General features: G+C 36.8%; 2 protein-coding genes across 4 annotated transcripts; both read right to left on the bottom strand.

Annotated features, from left to right (window-relative positions):
* Positions 1-2420: 2420 nt before the first annotated feature.
* On the bottom strand, positions 2421-13094 carry LOC107589801 (anoctamin-8-like). Of its 3 annotated transcripts, none has more exons than XM_016278332.1 (17): positions 12723-13094; positions 10340-10450; positions 9940-10072; positions 9651-9789; positions 9272-9368; positions 9063-9179; positions 8385-8512; positions 8113-8274; positions 6548-6700; positions 6273-6399; positions 6003-6058; positions 5779-5853; positions 5048-5680; positions 4689-4880; positions 4453-4584; positions 3725-3835; positions 2421-3490 (listed from the first exon to the last, which is right to left on the bottom strand). In XM_016278332.1, the coding sequence occupies exons 1-17, from the start codon at positions 12739-12741 to the stop codon at positions 2858-2860; spliced, it is 3018 nt and encodes a 1005-aa protein (XP_016133818.1). In that variant the 5' UTR covers positions 12742-13094; the 3' UTR covers positions 2421-2857. The 3 variants fall into 3 exon arrangements, with proteins under 3 accessions (XP_016133818.1, XP_016133820.1, XP_016133819.1); XM_016278334.1 differs by having other exon boundaries at positions 12669-12727; XM_016278333.1 differs by lacking the exon at positions 12723-13094 and adding an exon at positions 11107-11135.
* A 5667-nt stretch (positions 13095-18761) lies between these two features.
* On the bottom strand, positions 18762-21666 carry LOC107589904 (plasmalemma vesicle-associated protein-like). The gene is made up of 5 exons (XM_016278479.1): positions 21212-21666; positions 20755-20827; positions 19860-20572; positions 19160-19724; positions 18762-19049 (listed from the first exon to the last, which is right to left on the bottom strand). The coding sequence occupies exons 1-5, from the start codon at positions 21596-21598 to the stop codon at positions 18997-18999; spliced, it is 1791 nt and encodes a 596-aa protein (XP_016133965.1). The 5' UTR covers positions 21599-21666; the 3' UTR covers positions 18762-18996.
* Between the last annotated feature and the right edge of the window lie 3275 nt (positions 21667-24941).

Genomic DNA, 24941 nt, shown 5'->3' with positions numbered 1-24941 from the left:
TTTTAATTGCTTTGCAATGGGTGGAAAGGGAAGGGCAGGGAAAGGTTTTGATATGCTCTGACTCTTTAGCAGTTTTAGCGAGTTTAAGGTCATTCCATTCAAGATATCCTGTATGAAGTGCTTCAATTAAACACAAGAACAGTTAATAAAGGATATCAGGTAAGATTTGTGTGGGTCCCAGCACATGTTGGGATTAGGGGTAATGAGATGGCGGACAGGCTGGCTAAAAGGGCACTAACAAAAGAGAACATAGAAATGGAGGTTAATGTAAGTAAAGCAGAGGTGAAATGCATAATATGGGAGAAAGTCAATATAAGGTGGCAAGAGAGGTGGGAAAGAGAGGAGAAAGGGAGGCATTTATATCAAATTCAGAGAAATGTTAAAGAGGAAAGGCTGGAAATTGGAAATAGGAGAGAAGATGCGGTGATGACTAGGTTAAGGTTGGGACATTGTTCACTGAATAAAACACTAAAGATGATAGGGAAGCACGAGACAGGGTTGTGTGAGGGATGTCGAGAAGAGGAGTCAGTGGAGCACATAATCATGACTTGTAAGAGATATGAAACACAGAGGCAGGTAATGAAGAATAAGCTACGGGAGATTGGGGTGCAGGAGATTACATTACAATGGTTACTAAGCACAGTAAATAGTGGAATAATGATTACTTTTTTAAGGGAAGCAGGGGTTTTAAGCAGGATTTGATGTATGATGTGTGTGTGGATATTAATGTGAGGGGACAATGTGAGTGATGTGTAAGTTTTAGGGGGAAAAGGGAATATATAACCTATTAGCTGATCCACGCTCCGGAGCAGAAGGGGGCGGTAATGCACCAATAAGCTGGATGCCAACCGCCGTTAGAACTGGAAAGAAGAAGAAGAAGAAGAAGAAGCGATTTGAAACGTTCCTGCCAGTCGTGCACCAGAAGAAGAGACGCAAGGGCAAGGCGTGTGATGAGGGAAGCAGTAGCCGAGATGAACACGTTACGAACAACATTTTTGCGCTTTTCGGGGGCTCAGAGTTTGTGTTGGTATGTGGCATCGCTCATTTATTAAAAACAATTTAAAATGTGCTGAACGTTTCTTTGATTGTGAATTTAACCACCAGGGTTAGCGGAAAAACCTCACATCAATAATAGCTTTGCCATAGACCCAATAAAATATTAATGGCATTAATCTAATTGGAATATATGGCAAAACCACAAGTAAACATAGCTAACACAAAAATACAGTGAAAAACAATACACGAGTGTAATGATATAAGTTAGTTCACAATAAATGCCAAATATCTTTCCTTTTAAGAGCGACAATGTGTTTTTATTCGTATTACTTTTAATTTGACATTTGTCATGCATGTCACACCAGTGTACAAATTCACCTGTATATTGTCAGTCTGCCACCGAGTTTGGCGGAAGACTTTTAGTCTTCAGGACTCATGGACAGTCCATGCCATGCATGTGTAAATATTTTACATTATGTTCTAATTCACTTTCAGGAGTAATGGCCCTCACTCTATCATATTCAGCAGCAGTCAACTACGCTCTATCAGTTCCTTGGTTCTGTCAAGGACTGGAACCGAGCAGAAAACTGTCCTGCAAGGAACCCTGAACACCAAAGCAGAGGGAGCCTGTGTTTTCCAGCAGCAACTCTGGCACTACCAACAAGTCCGCACAGTCAAACGTGGGACAGAATATCAGCCGAAGAACATCAAACGAAAGAGGACCCATGGGTGGATCAAAAGAATTAGCACTCCAGGTGGGATTGAAGTAATCCTGCGCCGAATGCTCAAAGGACGAAAATCCCTGACACATTGAGACTGTGACCGGACAGTTGCTTTGATTTACCTTTGAAGTGAATCTCAGTTGAATGTCAGCTGGGCAGTAGAGCTTTTGGGTTTCTATTTAAAATATCTGGCAAATTAAAGAAATTAATGGGCAATGGCTATGAAAGACTTCATTGAATATACATTTTTTTTTATTCAATTTAATGGATTTTATCCATCTTCATATTAGCAGTTGAGTACATTCATGTCAAAGGTTCTGCTGTATGCACTGTTACACTCTGATCAGAGCATTTACTGTTTTTTTTACGGTTTACTTTTTTTTTTTTAAACAACATCAGCATGCTTCATATAAGTAATCAATTTGGGACAGGAAGTATAGGTGGCAAGTAAAAACAAATCTAAAATAATATACAAATGAAAACTACATTTGCCATTATCAGATGCTATTCTGATTGTTCTGACTAGTTTAAAAAAAATAAAATCAATACACAAATAAAAAAACAGTTTGTCATGATGTTTTGTATCACATTCTATTTTAGCATAGTTCATTTTTATAAGCAATTGTATGTGCATTTAATTTGTATTATGATAATAGTACAAAAGTAAAAAAAACAGGCTGTGAAGTAACTTGGTGAATATTGTGTCTGATATACCATTTGTTAAATTTCTGTTCACAGTAATTCCATTTTGTTGCATTATGGGTTCATACTCATAAGATCAAAATCAGCAAGGACCACACATTATTTTTAGATTGTCATATTTACTGTTTCATATAAGAAAAATAATAATGCCTAGAAAAATAGAAATTCTATACATTTTTACATTTACAGTGCTCATTCAAATGTCCTTTCTTGCTTGCCCTAAACCGATTTTATCATGCAGGTGATTTAGCATGCCACTTTCAGTGAGTAAACTATATGGAGATCTATATAATGATTTTTGACATGCAGTTCCACTTACTACATGGTTGCTTTCTCACATTTAAGCAAATGTTAAGCAGTGCAATTTATACTAAATATAATACTTTATATAATACTTAATACTTCTAGTACTATATATTAACTGAATAGTATCTCATTCACTGATTTTTTGAAGGAATATTACCAAAGTCCGAGCTTTCACTCTTTTCAACCTCAGATAGAAGCTCTTCTGATGAAGGGTTTTGGTCATTATTTGTGTGTTGTGCATTAGTGGCCCTTGAGGCATCTTCTGGTTTCGCTTGCTGTTCTGAACCAACACCAGTACATTGATTTTCTTTCCCAAAGTTGAAGAGTTTGCCTGGATTGAAGGACTTGCTGGGAGACTGTGTTTTCTCATGGCTCCCATGTGTAGCTGCTTGTGCAACTGCTGCAGCGGCTTCCTTTTTTAACTCTTGGGATTTGAGAAACTTTAGAAAACCTGGAAGTTTGGCCTCACCGCTTGTGGGAGAAGTGGTAGAGGTGAATTTACCCTGAAGTGGGATTATCTGTTTAAGTTTCATTACATTATTGCTGCCTAAAAGTGAGCTGGGTCTCTTGAGTTTATCTCCTCCAGAGCTGAATTTGGCCCCTGGGCTTTTTTCATGGTGATGGTCCTCACCTCCATTCAGATCGGACTTGTCTTGCTCACTGTCTTGTCGTGCCAATTCCTCTGCCATTTTCTGATGCTCTTCTTCATCTTCAGACTTCCTCCGTTGCTGCTGCTGGTGCTGTTGAGCGAGCCGTTCATGTTTCTGATACAAAAACAATCACTAAGCCAATTTAACTTAACAAACCAAGATTTTTTCATCTCACTGTGATGTTAGAACCATTAAAAAGACATTTTAATGTTTTATTTTTAATTTCATTGTACAAAACCAAGTTGTAGAATCTATTTAGTATTTACGGGTTATGACATGAAATATTAATATCTATACATTAAAATTCTTTGGATATTGTTAGTCTATGCTCATCATGTGCTGTGCTACCTTGAGAGCTTCTCTCCGCTGGTATTCAAGTTTGGCCATCTCATCTGCCACCCAGTTTGGAATATCAGGAATTGCAACATGAATTATATATTTGAGCAGAATGGCAAAGTGCTGAAAACCATATGAGAATGAGTCACATTCAATTTACAACACTTTATTCATAATTGATTCAAGCTTTAGATTTGTTATACACTAGATAATACTAATACTTTAATTCAGCAAGAATTTATCAGAAGACATTTACAGTGTTACAAAAGATCTCTATTTTAAGTCCTGTTCTTTTGAACTTGATCATGGTTTTAACAAAAATATTAAGCAGAACAACAAATAATAATAATAAGAAGAAATGTTTCTTGAGCAGCAAATCAGCATATTATAATAATTTCTCAAGCATCATGTGACACTGATGACTTGAGGAATCTCTGCTGAAAATTCAGCTTTGCCATCACAGGAATAAATTCGGTTTTAAAATATACTGAACAGTTACCTCTACTTCTCTCTTACCTCTAGCACTATGACAGAGATGTCATGGTTTTAACAAAAATATTAAGCAGAACAACAAATAATAATAATAAGAAGAAATGTTTCTTGAGCATATTATAATAATTTCTCAAGCATCATGTGACACTGATGACTTGAGGAATCTCTGCTGAAAATTCAGCTTTGCCATCACAGGAATAAATTCGGTTTTAAAATATACTGAACAGTTACCTCTACTTCTCTCTTACCTCTAGCACTATGACAGAGATGATTGCCATCTCAGGGCTCAACCAGGGGAAGAGTCGTTGCAGCTGTCCACACTGGCCAATAAGGTAACAGTTCACAATTATTGCGATCAGACCCATTGCCTCCATTGTGGTCTGTTCAAATTTTAAAAACAAGCAAAAGAACAAGTTCAACAAACACGAAATACAATCCACTATAACATATTTATTAAGTAATTATTCTGAATGGATCTCCTGACCTGCCATTGTCCAATGCTTTCAACCCTTTGCCCAAAGGGTCTCTGGAGGCCTGTGCAAAGTTTTAAAGCATCACTTCGGATTTCTACAATGTTGTTTATCAGGGCACACATGGCTGCCAGAGGAAATGCAGAGGAGAAGAGCACGACGTAGCCAAACTGTATGAACATTTCCTGGTAATCTTGAAGAGTATCCTGCAAGTCGAAATAAAATAAAATGGTCTTGTTTTTGATACAGTTAGTACACCAGACATTGGGTTCAGAAAGTAGCAAACCAGTAAGAAAAATAGCATTTCTAAACTTGTATTGTTAACAATGACACCAGCTGGTCAGACCAACGATCTAGGTGGAGGAGTACAGACCTCGTAAGTTAGCATGCAACTTTCAATCTCCGGTTGGGTCAAAACAGTAGATTCAGTCTCCTCTGGAGGATCCATCCAGGACATTTTCTTTTCCAAGCTGTTGTTTTCCCCAGCAGATTTGGTCTTTCTTCTCTGGGGTCCTTGAGGTTTACTCAGAGAATCATCAAATTCTCTGTCATCATCATCGTCATCATCACGTATATCAAATATTAAGGATGGATCCATTCCTTCCTCCACAAGGGTAGGACTGCCATCGTCCTGTAGGCTGGTCTGTGCTTCCACAACCTTGTCTTTGTATTCCACCTTCTCGGTGAAGCTGACCTTCCTTTGCTTTAGTCCAGCATCACCATCCCCTTCCTCTGTTTTGAGAACTCTGTAGCTGGCGATTAAACTCCTTCTCTCTCTCTTCTCCGATTGCTCTGGAGGTGTGCCACTTTTATTCACATCCAGACTGGCTTGGCAAGTCAGTCGTATCCTTTGCACTATCAAATGCCTATAGTTCAGGAGCATGGTTTGAATTAAGTCCCATAATGTCCTCAGAGCACCTAATTTATGGTGCTCATAGAGATACGGCTGTAACACTTCTTTGATATTTTGTAGAAATTGGCGGAAGATCAACAACGTGGCCAGCATCTGTAAATTAAAGAGAGTAATTTTTTTTCTGGGGTACAGAATGACTCGTTCATTCATAACCTTGTTACTTTAACATTATTCTGTCATCTGTGTATTACCTCTTTTAACCGCTCCATGTCTTTGAGATAAAATCCAATGTAGAAAAGGCTGAGGTAAGAATTTATGAACTGAAACTTTAAAATGCAGAACATTTTTAACCATTACAGATATGCACAATACTTTATAAATTTGATCAAATACAGTTTTTACAGTATGCTGATACAATAATAAACTGAACATCTCCTGGTATATATAAATACATGAAATAAAGCATTAAACTTACAAAAACAGTCTTGAGGATAAGATTATTGTCATAAGTGCTTTGAAGTCTGTAATTTTCTGTTAAAATTGAAAAATGAACAAACAGGTGTCACTGAGGAAAAAACTTTTAACGAACAAACAAGCTGTGAAATAACCAAAAATGTAAGTTTGCTGCTAATTTAATGACCCAAATTTTCTCCCAATCAGGCTAAATTCAGTAACACATATTGTGTAATGAAAATACACTTAATGTTGTAAACGTTATTACGTTATAAGCTGATTTAAGTCTTACCCATATCATTGAGCCAGAGAGCTATTTTCTTGTACACTTCATCACATACAGTAACAGTTATAGCCAGAAGAATTTTTGGAATAAATCTACATATGCTTGGCAACTCCTTTGTTTCCATGACAAATTCCTGTAAGAGACACCCGTCATGAATCCAGAAATTCTAGAAACAATGTTCAGTTGAAAATGGAAGACAAATATATTTGAAATTTCTTTGCAGACTTTATTTGAAATAACATGTTGTAGCAAGTTTTGTAACAAAAGTTGAGTATCCCTACTTGAAGTTCCAGGCAGATAAACATGGCCAAGCAGACGAAGCAGAGACAGAGGATGCAGATGGGAAAGCTGACCAACCAGCGGAACATTCTCCTCTTCCAGGGTGGGTAGAAAAACTCTTCACAGCCTGTCACCGGACTGCGACGCTTAATTCCCTGATTTACATGTAGCAAAAATTACAGTTCAGGCCTGAAGTTGGTGTAAACACTGGTGGAAATTAAACTAATCACTTCTGTTTAGAATTTTGGGGTCAGTTATATATATATATATATATATATATATATATTAGAAATTAAAACGTGTATTCAGTAAGGAAGCATTAAACTGATAGAAATATGAAAAGTGATAGTAAATTAGACATTTGTAATTATTTCTATTTCAAATAAATGCTGTTCTTTTAAACATTCAATTTATCAAAGAGTCTTCACACTAAATCAGCATATTAGAATGACATATATAAACAGAGGTGGTCATTAATGACCTTCACCTGCTGTTATTAAATATTTTGTCTAATAATTTAAAGGGTTAGTTCACCCAAAAATGAAAATTAGCCCATGAATTACTCACCCTCAAGGCATCCTAGGTGTATATGACTTTCTTCTTTCAGACGAATCCAGTCGGTGTTATATTAAAAATTGTCTTTGATCGTCCAAGCTTTAATGGCAGTCAGCGGGTATTGCAGTGCATCAGTCCAAAAGAAGTGAAATAAAGCGCATCCATCCATAATAAAAAGTGCCTCACATGGCTCTGGGGGGTGAACAAAGGCCTCCTGTAGCGAATCGATGCATTTTTGTAAGAAAAATAACCATATTTATAATGTGATAATCAATTTAATCTAGCTTGCGCTCACTGTAGTACACGGAAGCAGCTCCGAGCGGATGATGTAGGATGTCGGCGTTGCGCACGCGCATATAACTCTGATTGGATTCATCTGAAAGAAGGAAGTCATATACGCCCAGGGGCGTAAATTTCATCTAAAAGTTGGGGGGGACAATAAACATAAAATTTCTCAAGAGCAATTTTTGAAGGGGACACAAATAATCCAGCTAAAATTTTACTTGCAAGGATATGTATACACAGAGGAAAGCCTTACTACTATTAGTGCAGCAGGGAGACCGTGCCAAATTAGACAACTTCAAGCTGTTGTGGTCGCGCCGTGACAGCGCTCGTGTCCGTTGTAGACTTTACTATCTGTCACAGTGTTGCCAAGTCCGTGGTTTTCCCGTGGAATTGGGCTACTTTATTACTGTTGCCACAGGTTGTTTTTCATGTCCGCGGGTTGAAGCGACCCCAATAACGTGCATTTTTACCCCGTTTGTGTTGTTTTTTTACTTACACAATTATTTAAAATATAAAACATTGTTATTAACAATACACAGCGTGGATTTTAATCATAATTTTAGGGGGAACAATCCTCAGATGGGGGGGTCCTGTCCCCCCCCATCCCCCCCGGGATTTCCGCCTATGTATACGCCTAGGATGGCTTGAGGGTGAGTAAATAATGGGCTAATTTTCATTTTTGGGTGAACTATCCCTTTAAGGTTCTGTAAAAATTATGTCAGCACACCCGAAACTGTGGACGGGCTTCCTCTAGTGACTCTCCTGGGGTGTCTAGCGTTCCCCACTTATATGCTAGTTCTGCTTCCCGCCGCTTCCATCTCTCCAGAAACAGTGTTGCCCACACCACATTGAAAAGGGCAAACACCACACAGCAGATATCCTGACTTGTCTGCAAAAAAAGGTTGGTGATAAAAACCATGCCTTCTAACCAAATTAAAAACTCTTACTTTTATACTTCCATTCTAAAGCTATATTGTGATATCAAGGAAAACAACCTGCCTGATCAGACTCAGCAAAAATCCAGAGCAGAAAGCCAATCACTGCTGGATACAGCATAGAGCTGGTGTAAAAGCCCAACCAAGCAAAGTACATGCCAATCTTCACACCAAAATAATCACACACGTCATCTGTCAAGAACAGGACAACAAAACCATCAGGCCTAATCTACTTTTAAAATAAAAAAATTTTTACAGTATAACAATATGAATAAAATCTGCCACATTTGCATAATTATGAGGGTAATAATAGGGCTGCCTATTTTGTTACCCCATGATAAAAGGCCCTGTTGATTTTATTTTTTCCTAAAACATGTTAGATATGGCACTATATTGCCTGAACGACAATATAGTGAAATATTCCTCAACTAACATCATTCCAAGATGAATCACATGTTGCTTATATAATAGGGGTTTCTTCTTAGAGATCTCATTACACATAAGACATGCAGTGACTCGTAGATTGCATTCAGAATTCATACTGTAGCACTTGATATTTGCTCAAAGCAAATCAGTCTGTACTGAGGAAAGCAGGTAGCTAGGTACACATGAGTTTGTTTGCTAAAGGAAGAGCCTTGGCCTGGAATCTCATTACACAACCATTGAAAAGCATCAGCCATCTCAGAATAACTAAAAGTTAGTCAAATCCTGTGCATGTTAGCAAAAACACAGTAGTTCTCACCTAGAGGTTGCCTCTCACAGACTGCCTGAACCCAGGACGTCATCAGCTGATTCAGGATTCTCTGCTCATGAAGAGGAAACATTTGAAGAATCACACCCCTGGTTATAAGCTCTGGTACTGCCAAGGACACACAAAATTTTGATCAGATTTGATGGAAAAAAAATTTGACAACGAACATTTTAGAAGAAAAGAAATGTTAAAATATCTACTGATTGGTTGGCCCTCCAGGAAGTGAATATTATGAAGGGCCTCGCCATGTTTTGCCCGCAGATTATCCAACAAATATTTGATAATACTTTGACGCTCCTAAAGAAATAACAGAGAAGATCTCATGAGAAAATGTTATTTGTGATTTGTGAGGGAATATGCGATTTAAAAAAAAAAAAAAGCAATAAGTGTCCTCCTTTGAACCTAACTATCAGCGGGGTATAAACAGATTGTACAAAAATGTATGATTGAGATTGTATGAATTCATGCAAATTAGCAACCAGTTTGCGGAAAGTGTTTTTTTTTCGGAAACACTTTTATGATATTAGACATTTAATGACTTCACATGAGAAGACAGGAAATGAGAGATTAACAGCAAACCTGTGATGTGAAGAAACACAGCTCACTCTCGATGTTTTCATAGATGTCATCCTCCTCACATGAAAACCTGCGAGTGCCGCCTCCGTAGCGTGGCTTCACTGCCTTTTGCATCCCCATCTGTTCGGCTCCACGCAACAAGCTTCAGACAAAAACGATTCTAATGCTGTATTTATTTAGGACCTAGTGACTATCTGTCAAACGTTTCAGACATTTTATATATCGAAAAAAGCAATACAATAACTGTGATGCGATACTTCCAGAGTTGAGCAGGTTTTCCACTATGTCTTACTTTTCAAAGGTTGAAGTAATGAAGAATGCATAGGTATGCGTGTATTTATGCTGTCGGATCTGGATTCTAATTTGTGGAATTCCCAACCGGATTTGGTTAAGTAACCATAACAGTGTATGGTCATCTGTGGTGTCTGAGGAAAAGACGATAACATGCTGAAATATGTTCATCAGTAGATCAAAAAAATTCACAAATTATTATTATGTGGTTTATTACCACACTTTATTTTTAAATATATTGTAAAACATGTTATATGTAAAAATGCACAGTTACATTCATATTGTAAGGTAGCAAATGTTACATATATAACATTTGTGATGTGAAGCTGAGAAAATACATCTGCATTATCTAATAACTGTATTAGTGCAAACAGCAAAACTGAAAGACATAACTTTCGCACCTGGGAATGTCATAAGAACATCACAGTTTTCAGTGGGTGCCATTGTGATTGTGGATTTATGCTTCATGAGGTACTGTCTGGCATGAAAGAGACGACCTCTGAGCAATTTCTCTGTTTGCAAGAGGAAAAAAGAAAGAAGTTATCATGTTATAGTAATCAGTACGATGACTATCAGGTGTCATTGCATGCTCTGTTTTATTTAAAGAACACGGCTCTATCAAAGTCTGATTATGTTTGTGGAAGTGTATCATGGCACAAACAAAAGAGATCTCTGAGAACCTCAGAAAAACATTTGCTGTTGCTCATGAGGTTAGAAAAGGTTACAAAGCCATCTCTAAAGAGTTTGGACTCCACGAGTCAGACATATTGTGTATAAATGGAGAAAATTCAAGACCACTGTTACCCTGTTAGTGGTCGACCAACAAAGATCACTCCAAATGCAAGACTTGTAATAGTCAGTGAGGTTGCAAAGGACCCCAGGGTAACTTCTAAGCAACTAAAGGTCTTCCTCACATTGGCTAATGTTAATGTTCATGAGTCCACCATCAGGAGAACACTGAACAACCATGGTGTGCATGGCAGAGTTGCAAGAAGAAAGCCACTTCTCTCCAAAAAGAACATTGCTGCCAGTTTGCAGTTTGCTAAAGATCATGTGGACAAGCCAGAGGGCTATTGGACAGATGTTTTTTGGTCAGATGAGACCAAAATAAAAAAAATTTGGTTTAAAAGAGAAGTGTTATTTTTGGAGAAAGGAACGCACTGCATACCAGCATAAAAAACCTATCCCATCTATGAAACATGGTGGTGGTAGTATCATCGTTGGGGGTTGTTTTGCTGCACCTGGGCCAGGACGGCTTGTCACCATTGATGGAACAATGAATTCTGAATTATACCAGCAAATTCTAAAGGAAAATGTCAGGACATCTGTCTGTGAACTGAGTCTCAAGAGAAAGTGGGTCATGCAGCAAGACAACAAAAAGGTGGATATATATATAAGGTGTGTGTGTGTGTGTGTGTGTGTGTGTGTGTGTGCGCGCGTTTATAAAAGGAACCAAAAATTTTATTAATTCCATCATTAAGGGCCTGAGTGACTTTTTTTGTATAGTTACTATATGACCACTAAAACGTCTGCACACACATCACAAACCACTCAGCTTTCCATTTGAGCTGTCATCCCATTAAGGTCAAACCAAACAGACATTTCAATAGAGTCGTTGTCCACATCCACAGAAACCAAGCCTCTTTTTACACTTACCCAAATCCTTTAAGCTCAGCATTATGCCCCGAAATATGAGAGGCTGATGGCAATATGCTGTTGTATACATTGATGTAGAAAGTGTTGCTTCAATGGGATAAGAGGGCTATTGGTAATGTACCAAATTCAGTCAAGTTGCTGTTTTATTTACCATAACCAATATGTTAAACACGGCTTTCCTCATGTGGAAGCACTCATTCTAAGTTTAAGCATTTTTTGGAGGAAATAGAGTTCTTGTGTGAGAGATGTTATCAATTTTCTGACCACTGTGTCACAAACTGTGCTCTTTTTTAGTGACAGTCACATGAAGTGTGAAGAAAATGAGAAGTGAACATTATCACATTATTATTATCTAACATTATTCACTTATACAAAATTGAATTCCATGCCTGAGTTTGTTGAAGAATAAAAAAAACACATGTAAAAGTGTGAATTTGTGATATTACCTGATTGCAAGAGCTTTCACATAGCAAAACAGATTAGGACAGAAAGAAGAACTAGATAAAAAGAGGTAGCTCATCGCAAGTGACGCGTTTAGTCCTATTTATGGCAAATATTGTAGAATTGCATTAAGAATTGTGGCATTATGAATATGCATTTCAGTTGCTAAGCAGCTCTAATGGTATTAAACACAATTATGGCTGAGCATTCAAACATAATGAACATCCAGGGAGGATTTGTAGCATAACAAGCAGGAGCAATGCACATACGGTGGAGAATAAGCCTGCCTCAGGAAATATATGGAGTTATTAAAGTACAAATGTTTGAATTACATAATGGTAATAATCTGAATGAGCACAGTTACAGATATTTTCATCAATAGGTAGGAAATGTTTTGTGTATTATAAGTGCTTGTGTGTCCACCACATACAGGTGAAGCGCCTATTCCATTTAACACTTACATATAATGTCAACAGACGATAACGAAGGCAAATAAGGTTTACTAGACAAATATTAGACCTTCAGATATCAACCTTTAGTATTGTATTCTGCCCCTAATAGCTCATCTTGTCCTATACTAGAGAGAAAATACACAGCGATGTATAAACACGCATATTTTTGGTTTGACCTCACCTACGACAGCTGGATAACAACATGCAAGCGTCTACATGTCTGAGTGTCACTCACCTAACACCGCCGAGGACATCGCGTGAGATCTTCGCTTTGCTCTGCTTTATGAATACGTCAGCTGTGCTGATGCAGTCGTTGGCACTTGTGCTGAAACTGCACGGCCAGGTCCAGCAAGGCTTCCCCAGCGGCTAGAGCCTTTTCCAGATGCAAACAGGTGCAGAGTGTCCATTGACCACTGAATAAATCCTCAATCACATGCTGACAATGACATCGATCATCCATGGCGTTGTCAACACTCAGCGTATTTGCTCATCGTTTTAGAAGAGCTTCCATTCATACACTACGTTTCGCCGCGTAGCGGTTATTTCTCTGTTTTGTTTGCCTGTAAGTTGTTGTCAGTAAGTTCAGTAGTTGTATGCGCCATTTGTCTCATCGTGACTGGAAAATTACGCAATGTGATGTGCATAATTCATAGATGTACTGAAACGAGCCAATCAGAGTGAATAAGCAAAACTCTCGCGCACAAAGAGGTGGAAATTCAGTACAGGTAAGACTAAAGACTGGATTTGGTAGCGATCTGAACATATAATTACTGAATAGTCTTACTGAGGTTGTTTTGTACTTTGAGCTGTATTGCAGCCTACTGACCACTTCTTCAAGGAGCATTCCATGAAATGGGATGTTTTGTGTCCCTTGTGAATTTGTGTAAACAATAGACAGCTGACTCTTTTACTGTGTTGTTATAGGCTTTTTTCCCAACACATCAATAATAATCAAAAGTATTTTAGATTTATTTATTTATTTTACTCCTTTCTCAGTGAACCGTGTTCCCAGTTTATGCATCAGTTTATCCATCATAACTCCACTTTATTAAAATATATTGTATAATTTAAATAAATACTAATAATAAAAACAAGTTTAATAAGTTTTTATAGCGCTTTTCCAAGCTCAAATCGATTTACAATCAACAATAAATATAAAATACATAAAAGAACAGGACAATAAACAATTCAGAATACACATTCTCCACAAACACTCATGGTATCTGTCAAATATGAAAAGTTCGGATGCAAAAGCCTCTACGTGCCATCTGAAATTTTCATCTAAACTGAGCATTTTTATCAGGCAACTATGCTTAGATTCAGTCATTTTACTTTAATGGCATAGGTCCTAGGCTATTAAAGTGAAATAACTGAACATAAATATAGGAGCCTGATAAAAATGCTCATTTTAGATGAAAATTTCAGATGGCACTTATAGGCTTTTGCATCGGAACTCTTCATAATGTTAAGTGAGAATATGTCCGAGAAATGTCCGACCCAGCAGTCTAACTGTTGAGTAAAAATTAGATAACCAGAGAAGTCCCTCATTAAGTGAGTACAGCAAGCGCCCCTTGTCGAACCACATCCCGTATGCCATACGAGTGCAAACTGCAGGACCCCAAACGGAAAACCCGTCAAAGACGCAGCCTCTCTGTCCTTTGCACCATGCTACAAACACCGTAAGGTAGGCAGGCCGGTGGAGTCAGACAGGCCGAAGAATTAACATTGTTACTAGTGGAAATGTAGTTGCTGATATCAAAAATAGCCATTGTTACTAGTAGAAATCTAATTCCTGATATCAAGAATGAACATTTTAACTAGTAAAAATTGAATTGTTGATATCATGAATTCATATCCTGAGAATGAATAAAAGTCAAAAGGGCTTGCCATACGAGGACACGCCTCAGCAAGCGGCGGAGCGCAGCATCAGCGATGCAACACTCGTTACCTTATCTCAGGGAGCCAAGGTTACATTAGTAACCGGAGCATTCTTTATCACTTTATAATATAAATTGCTGCTTTTTTCAGCAGGGGGCAATCTTAAAACGTTAACCCTGCTAACATGCTTTTGGTCACTAAACAATTGATTATTGAAAATGTGATGAAAAATGAAATGCTGTAAAAATATCAGCATTTAATCTGTCTAGTGACACTAGTGTCATGACATACGCACAAGACCAGTAATTACAAAATTAACTATAAAACTGTCATCCCTGTTACTTCTGTAAAGACAGCTTCTGGATATAAAAACATTAACATTTTTAAATTTAGTTTGGTATGACAGTGAATTTGTTAACACTTAAAGACATTCTTCTTTTCTAATAGAATGTTTAAAATCTCATAAATCTATATCAAATTTACTTTAAAAATCACCTTTTCGAAATAGAAGAGGCACCCATTTCATGGAATGACTTTCAAACGGTCACTGTCACTTAGAACCTGAAGACCAAATTATAATTGGCTTACAGGCTGTTCAGTTTGAAAAGCACATAGGCCTATAATTACAACGCTAACTGATAATTACATTGTCAGCCTCCGCAATCAGTGAAGGCAGGACCCCGATAATATTTTTATTAGGTTCTATTAGGTACAAATGGCTTTATAAAGTAATTTGTACTGAAGTGTAAACTTATTGAAGATTAAACTTATAACTAAATGACTATTTATAATGAATAAATAGTTCACCCAAAAATGAAAATTCTGTCATTAATTAGGCCTACTCACCCTCATGTCGTTTCAAACCCGTAAGACCTTCGTTCATCTTCGGTACACGAATTAAGATATTTTTGATGGAATCTGAGAGCTGTCTGACCCTGCATAGACAGCAACGCAACTGAAATGTTCCCAAGTCCAGATACGTAGCAAGAAGATCGGTAAAATCTGTAAAAAGGCCAGATGTGCAAACATACTTGGAAATAAAGCTCTTTCTGATTCTGATTCTGAAAATAATCCATGTGACATCAGGGGTTCAACCGTAATCTTACAAAGCTATGAGAATACTTTTTGTGCGCGAAAGAATTGTTGAATAAAGTCGTTTTTTTTTCTTCTTTAGCGCACAAAGAGTATTCTCGTAGCTTTTTGAACCCCTGAACCCCTGATTGAACCCCTGATGTCCCATGGATTATTTTACAGATCTCCTTATACGTTTCTGGACTTGGGAACATTTCAGTTGTATTGCTATCTGTGCAGGCAGCTCTCAGATTCCATCAAAAATATCTTAATTTGTGTTCCGATGATGAACGAATGTCTTACGTGTTTGAAACGACATGAGGGTGAGCAATTAATGACCGAATTTAAATTTTTGGGTGAACTAACCCTTTAACCATGCTGGTACTTTTAGTCATAAACTCCTAATTCAGCAATCGTGACATTTAAAAATGTTGTTGAAATTTCACTGACTACTTGTGACTACTTGTGTTATGTGATATGTATTGTTTACATGCGGAAGTTGGATCAAAATATGATTACTAGAGAAACCTAATTAGGATTAGACTGTCAAAAATTATATTATTTATAGATGGTCATTTACTTCTTTATAATGATCTCTCTGGAATCACACAACTGCACAATAACAAAGAAGTTTTGTTAACTTCAGACACTACATTGAGCAGATACAGGTCATTTAGTCCAAATGGATGATGCCAGAGCACTTATTTGGCTTCACAAGATTTCCTAAATCAAAATTGTCATGATACATTTTGTCATGAGGGTTTTAGGATGATGTGTGCCAAGATTTGTGTAATTCAAACCAACACCCCAAAAAAAAGTTAGTTTTTTCTTGACTAGAGGGTTCAGTTAGCTCTTTCTGAGTTGTGACTAAAATGCAGAAATGTACTTATGATAGCACCACCTGGTGTCCGACGTGTGTTAGGGTGCCTGAGAAATGGAGGGATTTGAAACTAACCACCAAGTTTGAGATCTCTATGACTTACAGTCTCTCACACGCAGACGCAGACACATTTAGCGCAGAAAAAATTGGTAAAACAGTACAAATGCAATAGCGTTCAGAAACTTCAGTGCTTGGACTAATTACATTTAAGTTAACTGAAATTCAATTTTAAATATAAAATGAATATAGAAACAAAAAAATATAATATTAAGTATTATATACTTCACTGATGCTGCATTTCATTTGTAATCTTAGACAAACCAGTCGTATTTTGTATTTTTTTTCCATTAGCATTTGTATGTAATTATAATATTTATGTCTGTATCATATCAGCATAAAGCAGATCCAAATAAAATTATTATCATTATTATCATATATCATATATAATATTATCATATTATATTATCATTATAATTTGAAAGAAATGCTTTTTTCATACTCACAAATATTTATGTCTGTATCATATCAGCATAAAGCAGATCCAAATAAAATTATTATCATTATTATCATATATAATATTATCATATTATATTATCATTATAATTTGAAAGAAATGCTTTTTTCATACTCACAAAAAATTACTCCAATGTATTTGAAAGAGAATGTATTTTCTCACAGCTGTACACATACACCTGACTATTGGAATAATTGGCAGTACTGTGCAGTGTTAGTGAAAAGTTCCATGTAGTTTAAGAATATTTTTAGTACACGTTTTAATTAAAAACACATTTGCTATAAATAGCATTTGCTGTTTTCATCTTCTCATGTGTAGAGGTCAACAAGAGATGGTTTTGGCCTTTAATGTCTTTACCAGAATAGTGGGCATAGAAGGGCCAAGCAAATAGGAAATGCAATTAGTGCTTTGGTGGAACAAAGAATGCTAGCTTCTAGAGACAAAAGGTGATGAGTTCTGACCTAGGTAGGAAGGCGGTAATAATGATAAGCACCTATGTGTTTCCTGACGGAGGGTGGAGAAGGGATATTTACCTCGAGATGCAGAACAGCATGGTTATTTTTAAAAGACCCCAAAGAAAAATTATTCATGACTTAGTGTCGTTAAAATGGAGCATGGCAAAAAAATGTTAAAAAGCCCAGGTGGACCATTTAATCTGGCCTTTATCATCAGGAGAAAGCTCAGGATAACATCAGCTAGTTTATATAAAGTTCAGAGACACTGGCACTAAACATTCCACATCCACAAACAAAAATCGCATTGTTTTCTGTATATGTCTCTGTGTCTTTACAAAGATAGTTCAAAGATGTTGCTGTCAATGGCCCAGACGTCAGAGCCACCAAAACTTGTCTACCTTCTTTGAGAACCGGAGATCTTACTGTCTTAAGTGGAAAACCACGTATGTCAAACAAAGGATATCCTTTAAGCTGGATGGCAGGCTCCTTCTGTGATGCCTCTATATATTAATTGGCGCCCTGTTTCTTTGCTTTTGTCTGATCCACCTTTTTGGCATTCCTGGTGACAGGATGCTTGATGACATGGGAAATCATTTGAATTGTTTTACATTATGTTCACATAGTGCAGCGTTGCCAGTACCTTACTCTGCATTTAAGATTAATTTCTTTCTTCATTCACAATACTCACAGGCTGCATTTTTAATATGAATCATATTTCAGATCAATTCCATTATTTCACAGCATATTTATTGTCACAATGCATTAATGCTATCACTTTACTGACTTCAATCTTCCTGCACGTTGGTTGAGTGATGACTCGGTATGACACTTAAATGGGTTTGCTTTGGTTGGAGAGCGGCTCTGTTTTAAATAGTACTTCCCATTGACGCAAAACAATGACAATAGCCTGATGGTTAGCCAGAGCTATTTTAAGCTTATGTGAAGTGGACCTATTGAAAATTTCATTGATAGTTTTTCTTGTACGTATGATCATTTTACTGCATTGGTGTCATACACCTGTGGCCTGGAGTCATTGTGTTTTTCTGTAAACACATTTGTTCTGTTAATTTCCGGCTTATTTAGAGGCTGAAAGAATGCAAAAACATTTTAGGGCTTTGTACTTATGTAAGGTTCAGGGCTGAGCTGTATTTATGTGTAAGAAATATACATTTATAGTATATTACAGTGTAATACTGTTAACTGCAATAGTATATTAACATTATATTCAAGCCATATTTGCCCCTTTTTATAAGTAGATAACTAGCAGACCCTGATAATGTGACTTTACTTGTGTGTCTTGTGTTCCTTATGAATTATTTCACCAATTATTTAAAAAAGAAATGCTAAGATAATTACAAAATAATAATACATTGAATAAAACATGTTATGCTTATATTTTTCAATTATTTTTTTATTCCATGTAGCAAGAGAGCAAATAAAAATGTCTACAAACATACTATTTATGAAAGACAATTGTAGTGAATGATATATACAAGATATATATAAGATATATACAAGCATAAATGATTTTAATGCTCAAAAGACATTATCAGCTTCATCCTACAAAATGTAAATAACATTAATGTTAATTATTAGTATTCACTTTACAGACTTACAGGGTCAGTATAGTTATGTTTTCTATTTTCAAAATGTTATAGACCGTTCTGGCTAGGATTTTGCCTGGGGTTTTGCCAGGACTTTGCTCACTCCCTCAGTTTGGGAGTGAATAACGATGCAGCTCCTTCAAATGGAGATTTATCTGTGCTGTAAATCAAACATAAAAGGTTAGGAAATATTCATTGTGAAAATAAGCACAAAACACAGAGTAAATGATATATCAGTTAAAAGACTAATACCACTTCTGCTTGGTTTACCTTGGCTTACTTCACTCCCACCCATTGGTGTTCTTGTTCCTCCAAGAGATGCTCCAAGTCCAGGTGCATTAGACCCAACTGAAGCAACACCTGCACCTCCTATCGCTGGTTTTCCCATCCCTACTCCACTTGATCCTGCACTGCTGAATGCTGTCATCCCTGCTCCACTTTGTCCTATATTGCCAGTTGCAGTAGGGCTTGATCCAGCACTGCCAAATACTGTCAACCCTGGTCCTACTCCACCCAAACTACTTGTCCCAGTCTGGGCTAGACCTATTCTACTTGATCCTGGCCCACCTAATCCTATGCTGCCCGGTCCACCTGAAAGAGTCCCTGTCGCCCCTACAGCAGTATTTAATGATCCTGTCACACCTGATCCTGTGCTGCCCCATTTTGTGCTTGATCCTACACCATTAGGACTGGGAAATGCTGGCCCATTGGAGCCGGTCCCGGGCCATGGTATAATTGGTTTGCTCAGTCCTGTTGAACTCAGACCGGTTCCACCAGCATGTGGTATGTTTGGCAAACCGTAGTTGGTCATGAATGGGTTAGTTCGCATTGGTGGCTGAAAAATAGAGAAAGTAATTCAAGTTCATTATAAACACATATTTAATTTATAATTGCAAACATAGCTGTTTGTAATATTAAAATAAACAATAAAACATTGTGCTTATGTATAATTATACCATAGTAACCTCACCTTACAGCGGGCAAGTGAAGTATTGAGAGTCTCAATGGTGTTTGTGAGCATTTTAATTTCTTTTTCTTTCACTGAGAGAAGGTTTTCTTTCAGGTCGTTATCTCCTTTTAGCTTTCTATTCTCTAGCAGAAGTTTTTCACTGTCTTTGTCATTCTTGAGCTGAAGTTGTTCAAGAGTTTTGCGATTCTCACGATTCATGGCACTGCGATTCTGACTGCACCAAGTAGCGTCCTCTTTCAGGCGTTTGTTCTCTATCATATATTTGGCATTTTCCCCATTAATTTTTGTGAACTGGTTCCCCACTATGTCCATATATGACTGGAGCTTGTTCTCAACTTCTCTTGAAAGACTGCTACAGTTTTCCCGAATATCTTCAAGCTGATTTTTTTGTTTATCACATGTTAGTTGGAAAGAAATGTGTTTTGAGAAGAGGTCATCGATTCTTTTGAGGAATTCTTTAGTGACATTTGGGATTCCTTGTAAAGAATTGACAAAACCATTTTTGCACTTATCTTGAAACAAGATGAGCTCTTCTTCAAGGAAAGCCTTGTCTCGCCTTAGTCTAATTGCTTCCAAGTGATACCCATCCTTGTCTTTGTTGGAGTTGTCCAACTCAGTTTTAATAATGGCCACCATTTGAGTAAAGTTCGCTTTAACCAGCTTTAGCATTTCTTCTGACTGCTGGAGCATACTTTGCAAACGTCTGTTGTTGTCTTGAAAAAACAAACAAACAAAAACTATAGTTGAAACATTTCACTGAAAAATGCTTGATTACCTTTATACAGGAGTTACAGTCAGTGTGTTAAATAAACATAAATTCAACATTTTTGTACTGAACTAATTTGTAAAAGTAAAAAATATTCAGTGTAAGAATATTTCTAAAGAACCATCTCACCATTTGGATCTGGACAGAACGTAGTGGGGCATGCGCAAGGTGCAGCCATTCTTTTTTCCATCTCACATCGATACTGTAAAAAAAAGCACAAAAAAAATGTTCATTGAGATTGAAGTTATGCATTTTAATGCTCTAAATCTCTATCCGCAAAATTCATTGACGTTTAAAAGTTTAAAAGCCAGTGTTTTTCAGAACGTTCATATTACCAAGGAAAAGCTCTTACATTTAAAAAAAAGAAAGGACATTTTGAAAACGTTGACAAAACTTTTGGAAATTACTGTTTCATAGCCTAATGGGAATGTTAAGAAAACATTCTTAGAACACCATACACCATGCAATTAATTAATTAATTAATTACCATTTTAAAACACCAGAGTATTCTCTTTTGTATGAAACATAATGTTATCTACAACAAATTAATTATTTGAAAACATTTAGAGTTTGCTCCAAATCTCACCATCATTGCTTGCATGCTCCTTATTGCCATAGATGAGGTGTTCGCCAGTCTGCATAATTCAGCCAGAGCTTTGTCATTGCTCAGCTTTGCAGTGAGAGTGACGTTCAGAACTTTGGTGAGGTTCTTTTCCTTCCCATGGAGAATGAAATTTTCCATCGTGAGTTTGCTTACACTTTGGTCCAACTCTTGCAACCTCTTTTCCTCCACCGTGTGCTCGGGCTGTCCGTACACCAGAAAGAGCACCAGACTCGCAATGATCAGAGACTGGATGAGTGAGGAGAAAAAGAAGACAATCTTCATGTAGTAACCACAGCTCTTGCCTTTCGATTTATGCATCTTCTTAGCAGCCAAGCCAAAGTTGGCCTGAGAGTAACTACTGTTGTACATTACTGCTCAAATGTGGCCTTATCAATAAAGCCCCAGCTCCTTCACTATGCAAAAATGTTCTTCTAAAACATCAAAGGCAAAATAAAAAGTTAAATATGTTAATGCCGCCAGCTTATATTGTTTTTTTGCACCTCCCATTGGATGACGCTTCCCTGGTCCACCCTACGATCATGATTTCAGAGGTTAGAACAACATCACGCACTGACCAGGGGGTGGCCCAAACCCAGACAGTACATTGTTCCAATATGCATGTCCTGCCAAAACAGATCCTTTTGCTTGACAGCATGTTGGCACTGGAGAAAGCACATGGTTGACGGTTTGACTACGTGCTGTTTTGAACAGATATTCAGAGATGACTTGAATCTATTATATGACATTCTACAATTTTGTTTATTAGAGTTTATATTGGTATTACGTAACAGATGCTCTAAAATTCTTCTGATTGACTGAAGAAATTTACAACACATTTGTACATGCTGTCTAAAATTCTTCCTGACATAGGTAGGATGAGGATGTGGTTTGTATATTGTGCCTTACTAAAACATTGTCTTTGACCAAAGCATTTCACTCCATGGCCAGTTTTAGTTTAAACATATTGCAATTAAGTTACTAACCATAACTTTGTGCTTTTATATAATATGCTGTAGTTGTTGAGCCATATGTGTCTAAACATCGTGTTTTTTCCTGATGTCTTATATATATCTTATGAGCCAGAGGATAAGAATATTATGAAAGCATGTGGCTTTCCTGCCAGGAACTGTTGATGTGCCACCTCGATTCCAAGAGGAAGCAGTAATTCATAGCTGTGTCTCAAAGTGACAAACGTAGAAGGCACTGTCTGGACACTTCTTAGGTAAACTACTGAACAAATGAAGGAAATCAGTAATAAACACAGATGTATACACATCTGCTGACATTATCAAGAATTAATCGTCCTGTTTATCCGTTTCTAAAATACGCCTGACGTTAAAATTATCATCATCTAACAAGATTCACTCACACACTGTTGTTTCAAATGTTTCCAAATCTCACATCACCTTATTAACGTTAAAACGTTTGTGCTTGTGTTATGTAATTGCACTGATGATACTTTACATAACAACGAGAGGTATAAAAAGAAAGTAATTAAAAATAATTTAAAAGTTATATAGCCTGTGATTCCAGATTATCTATAGAAAAAAATAATTAAGGAGTGACACAGCAATCAAATTTTAATTCAGTAGAGTAAAATATTTTAGTTGGATGGCATCAGGAATTATAGATGATATATGGTTTGATAGTAAGCTACCTAAACTAAACTGCCATTGAGATGCTATTAGTTCTCCACAGGTATAGTTGACCTCCTTTGGATGCTACCAGGCAGCTAATAAAAATAATGTTCTAATAACAATTTGCTAACGTTGCCATTAAGTTATGAAAATGTTATTTCTGAATGTTCTCTCTAAATGTTGTAAATTTATTTGTTTGTTTGAACATTTCATTTGAATGTTCCTCGTTAGCTGGACTCAAACAGAGCAATGTTTTTGTAGAGCCACAGTCAGTGTTTACACTTTTCATTTATAGAATTCACCTTCAAGACCTGTGAACGTAGCCTCTGAATCTCACCACTAGATGGGGATATTTCCAAATAACACTTGGAATAACACTGTTGTAGCATTTTTTTTTCATTGAACATACATGTATGTGCACATTGAAATAAAATAAAATACAATACAAATATTTTTATTTTATTGCTAAATAAAATTAAATAATAAAGCAATATGAAATATTTCATAAAATATCTAATATACTAATATTTTATTGCATAATAAAAACAATGTTTTATGAAAAGTCTCCAGGGCTCAGTAAAATCAGCATAAGTAAGAGCTGCAATGCTACCCTGTATCCTAAAAGAGATCAATCACATTCCTGAACCCTGGGGTCAAAGGCCAAATAAACTCCCAGCTTGTACAATGCACATAACTCAAGCATGCACTCTCAGACTCTTTTCTTTTGTGTGCACTCTCTCGCACCCATGCTCACACAAACACCGTATTTGACCAAATCTTGATAAAGAGTTTATATAAATTGATGATGCCAAATCAGTTTGCTGCTGGTTTCATTGAGTAACCAGGGTATGTTTTTGTTTCTAAGAATATGAATTCACAGAAACAGTTGAGAAGGAAGCAGAGGTTGAGTTGGGGCAGCAAATGAAATGTTTTTCTCTGGAGTGTGACCTTTGAATAATTATGTGAACTAGTGGCCAAGATCTAAATCTCAAAACAAGAGACAGCTGTCTCCTGGATCTACAACAAGATGTACAGCCTGGATGGCTTTCTCATTGTTTGAAAGTAATAAAAATTTAAATTAAAGAAACTGTACATTCCTCTTTATACTGAAAACAGAGCTGAACCAAAATCTTTGGCTCAACCTGAGACCTTGTAAAGCTCACCTGCATTGTTTGATAATTGTGCAAAATATTACACAAAATTATTATTACACAAAATTATGCCTTTCCTACTCTCTGACCTCTTGCTACGTAAATCGGACTAAATTTAAGCTTTAGCTGACCTGTAGATACACTCTCAGGTTATTACTGAAACCTGATAACTGCCATTAACAGGATTTCTACTTTAATCACTTTGATCATAAAGCATCTTCAAGCGTTTTAATGTGTATTCCTTAAAACTAATGTCTTTTTTTTGTTTTGTTTTTTACATTAACAGTATTTTTTATATACTAGCAAGTCATCTGGTAGTGACAAGTATCAGTTTTACTGTTACTTCAGAACAAACTAGTACTCAGTGGCAAGTATCTAATCCATTGTAACTGAAAACAAATGGCACATATTTTGAATTCCATTTGGGATCTGTAGTTCAGATATCAACTAGTCACTTCCAAGTTCCAACTATCAACAATTCTGTGTTTTTCTGTCAATATGGGGTGCTGTGTGTACATTAATGAGGAAAAAAAATTAACTTAAATGATTTTAGCAAATGGCTGCAGTATAACAAAGAGTGAAAAATTTAAGGGGGTCTGAATACTTTCCGTACCCACTGTATATCCATTTCAAGGTTTAACAGTATTCCAGTTGTTGCTGGTCAACCCGATCTCATGAAAGTGCGTATAAATAGTACGCCAAATAAAAACGAAAACTCGTGGTATTGATAAGCAAAAATGGACTTTGGCGTGCATATGCTACGCGATGGGTAGGTTTAGGGTTGTGGGGTAGATGGGTATCATATGCACGCGAAAACTGCGTATCATATGCACGCCAAAGTAAATTTTTTGCGTATCAGTACCACGAGTTTTCGTTTTTATTTGGCGTACTATTTATACGCATTTTAGCTGCCTTTACTGGTAT

This window comes from Sinocyclocheilus grahami, unplaced genomic scaffold, assembly GCF_001515645.1.
Source record: "Sinocyclocheilus grahami isolate Dianchi unplaced genomic scaffold, SAMN03320097.WGS_v1.1 scaffold121.1, whole genome shotgun sequence".
NCBI lineage: Eukaryota > Metazoa > Chordata > Actinopteri > Cypriniformes > Cyprinidae > Sinocyclocheilus > Sinocyclocheilus grahami.
The sequence above is the reverse complement of the archived record's forward strand: the minus strand, read 5'-3'. Positions and strand labels throughout refer to the sequence as shown.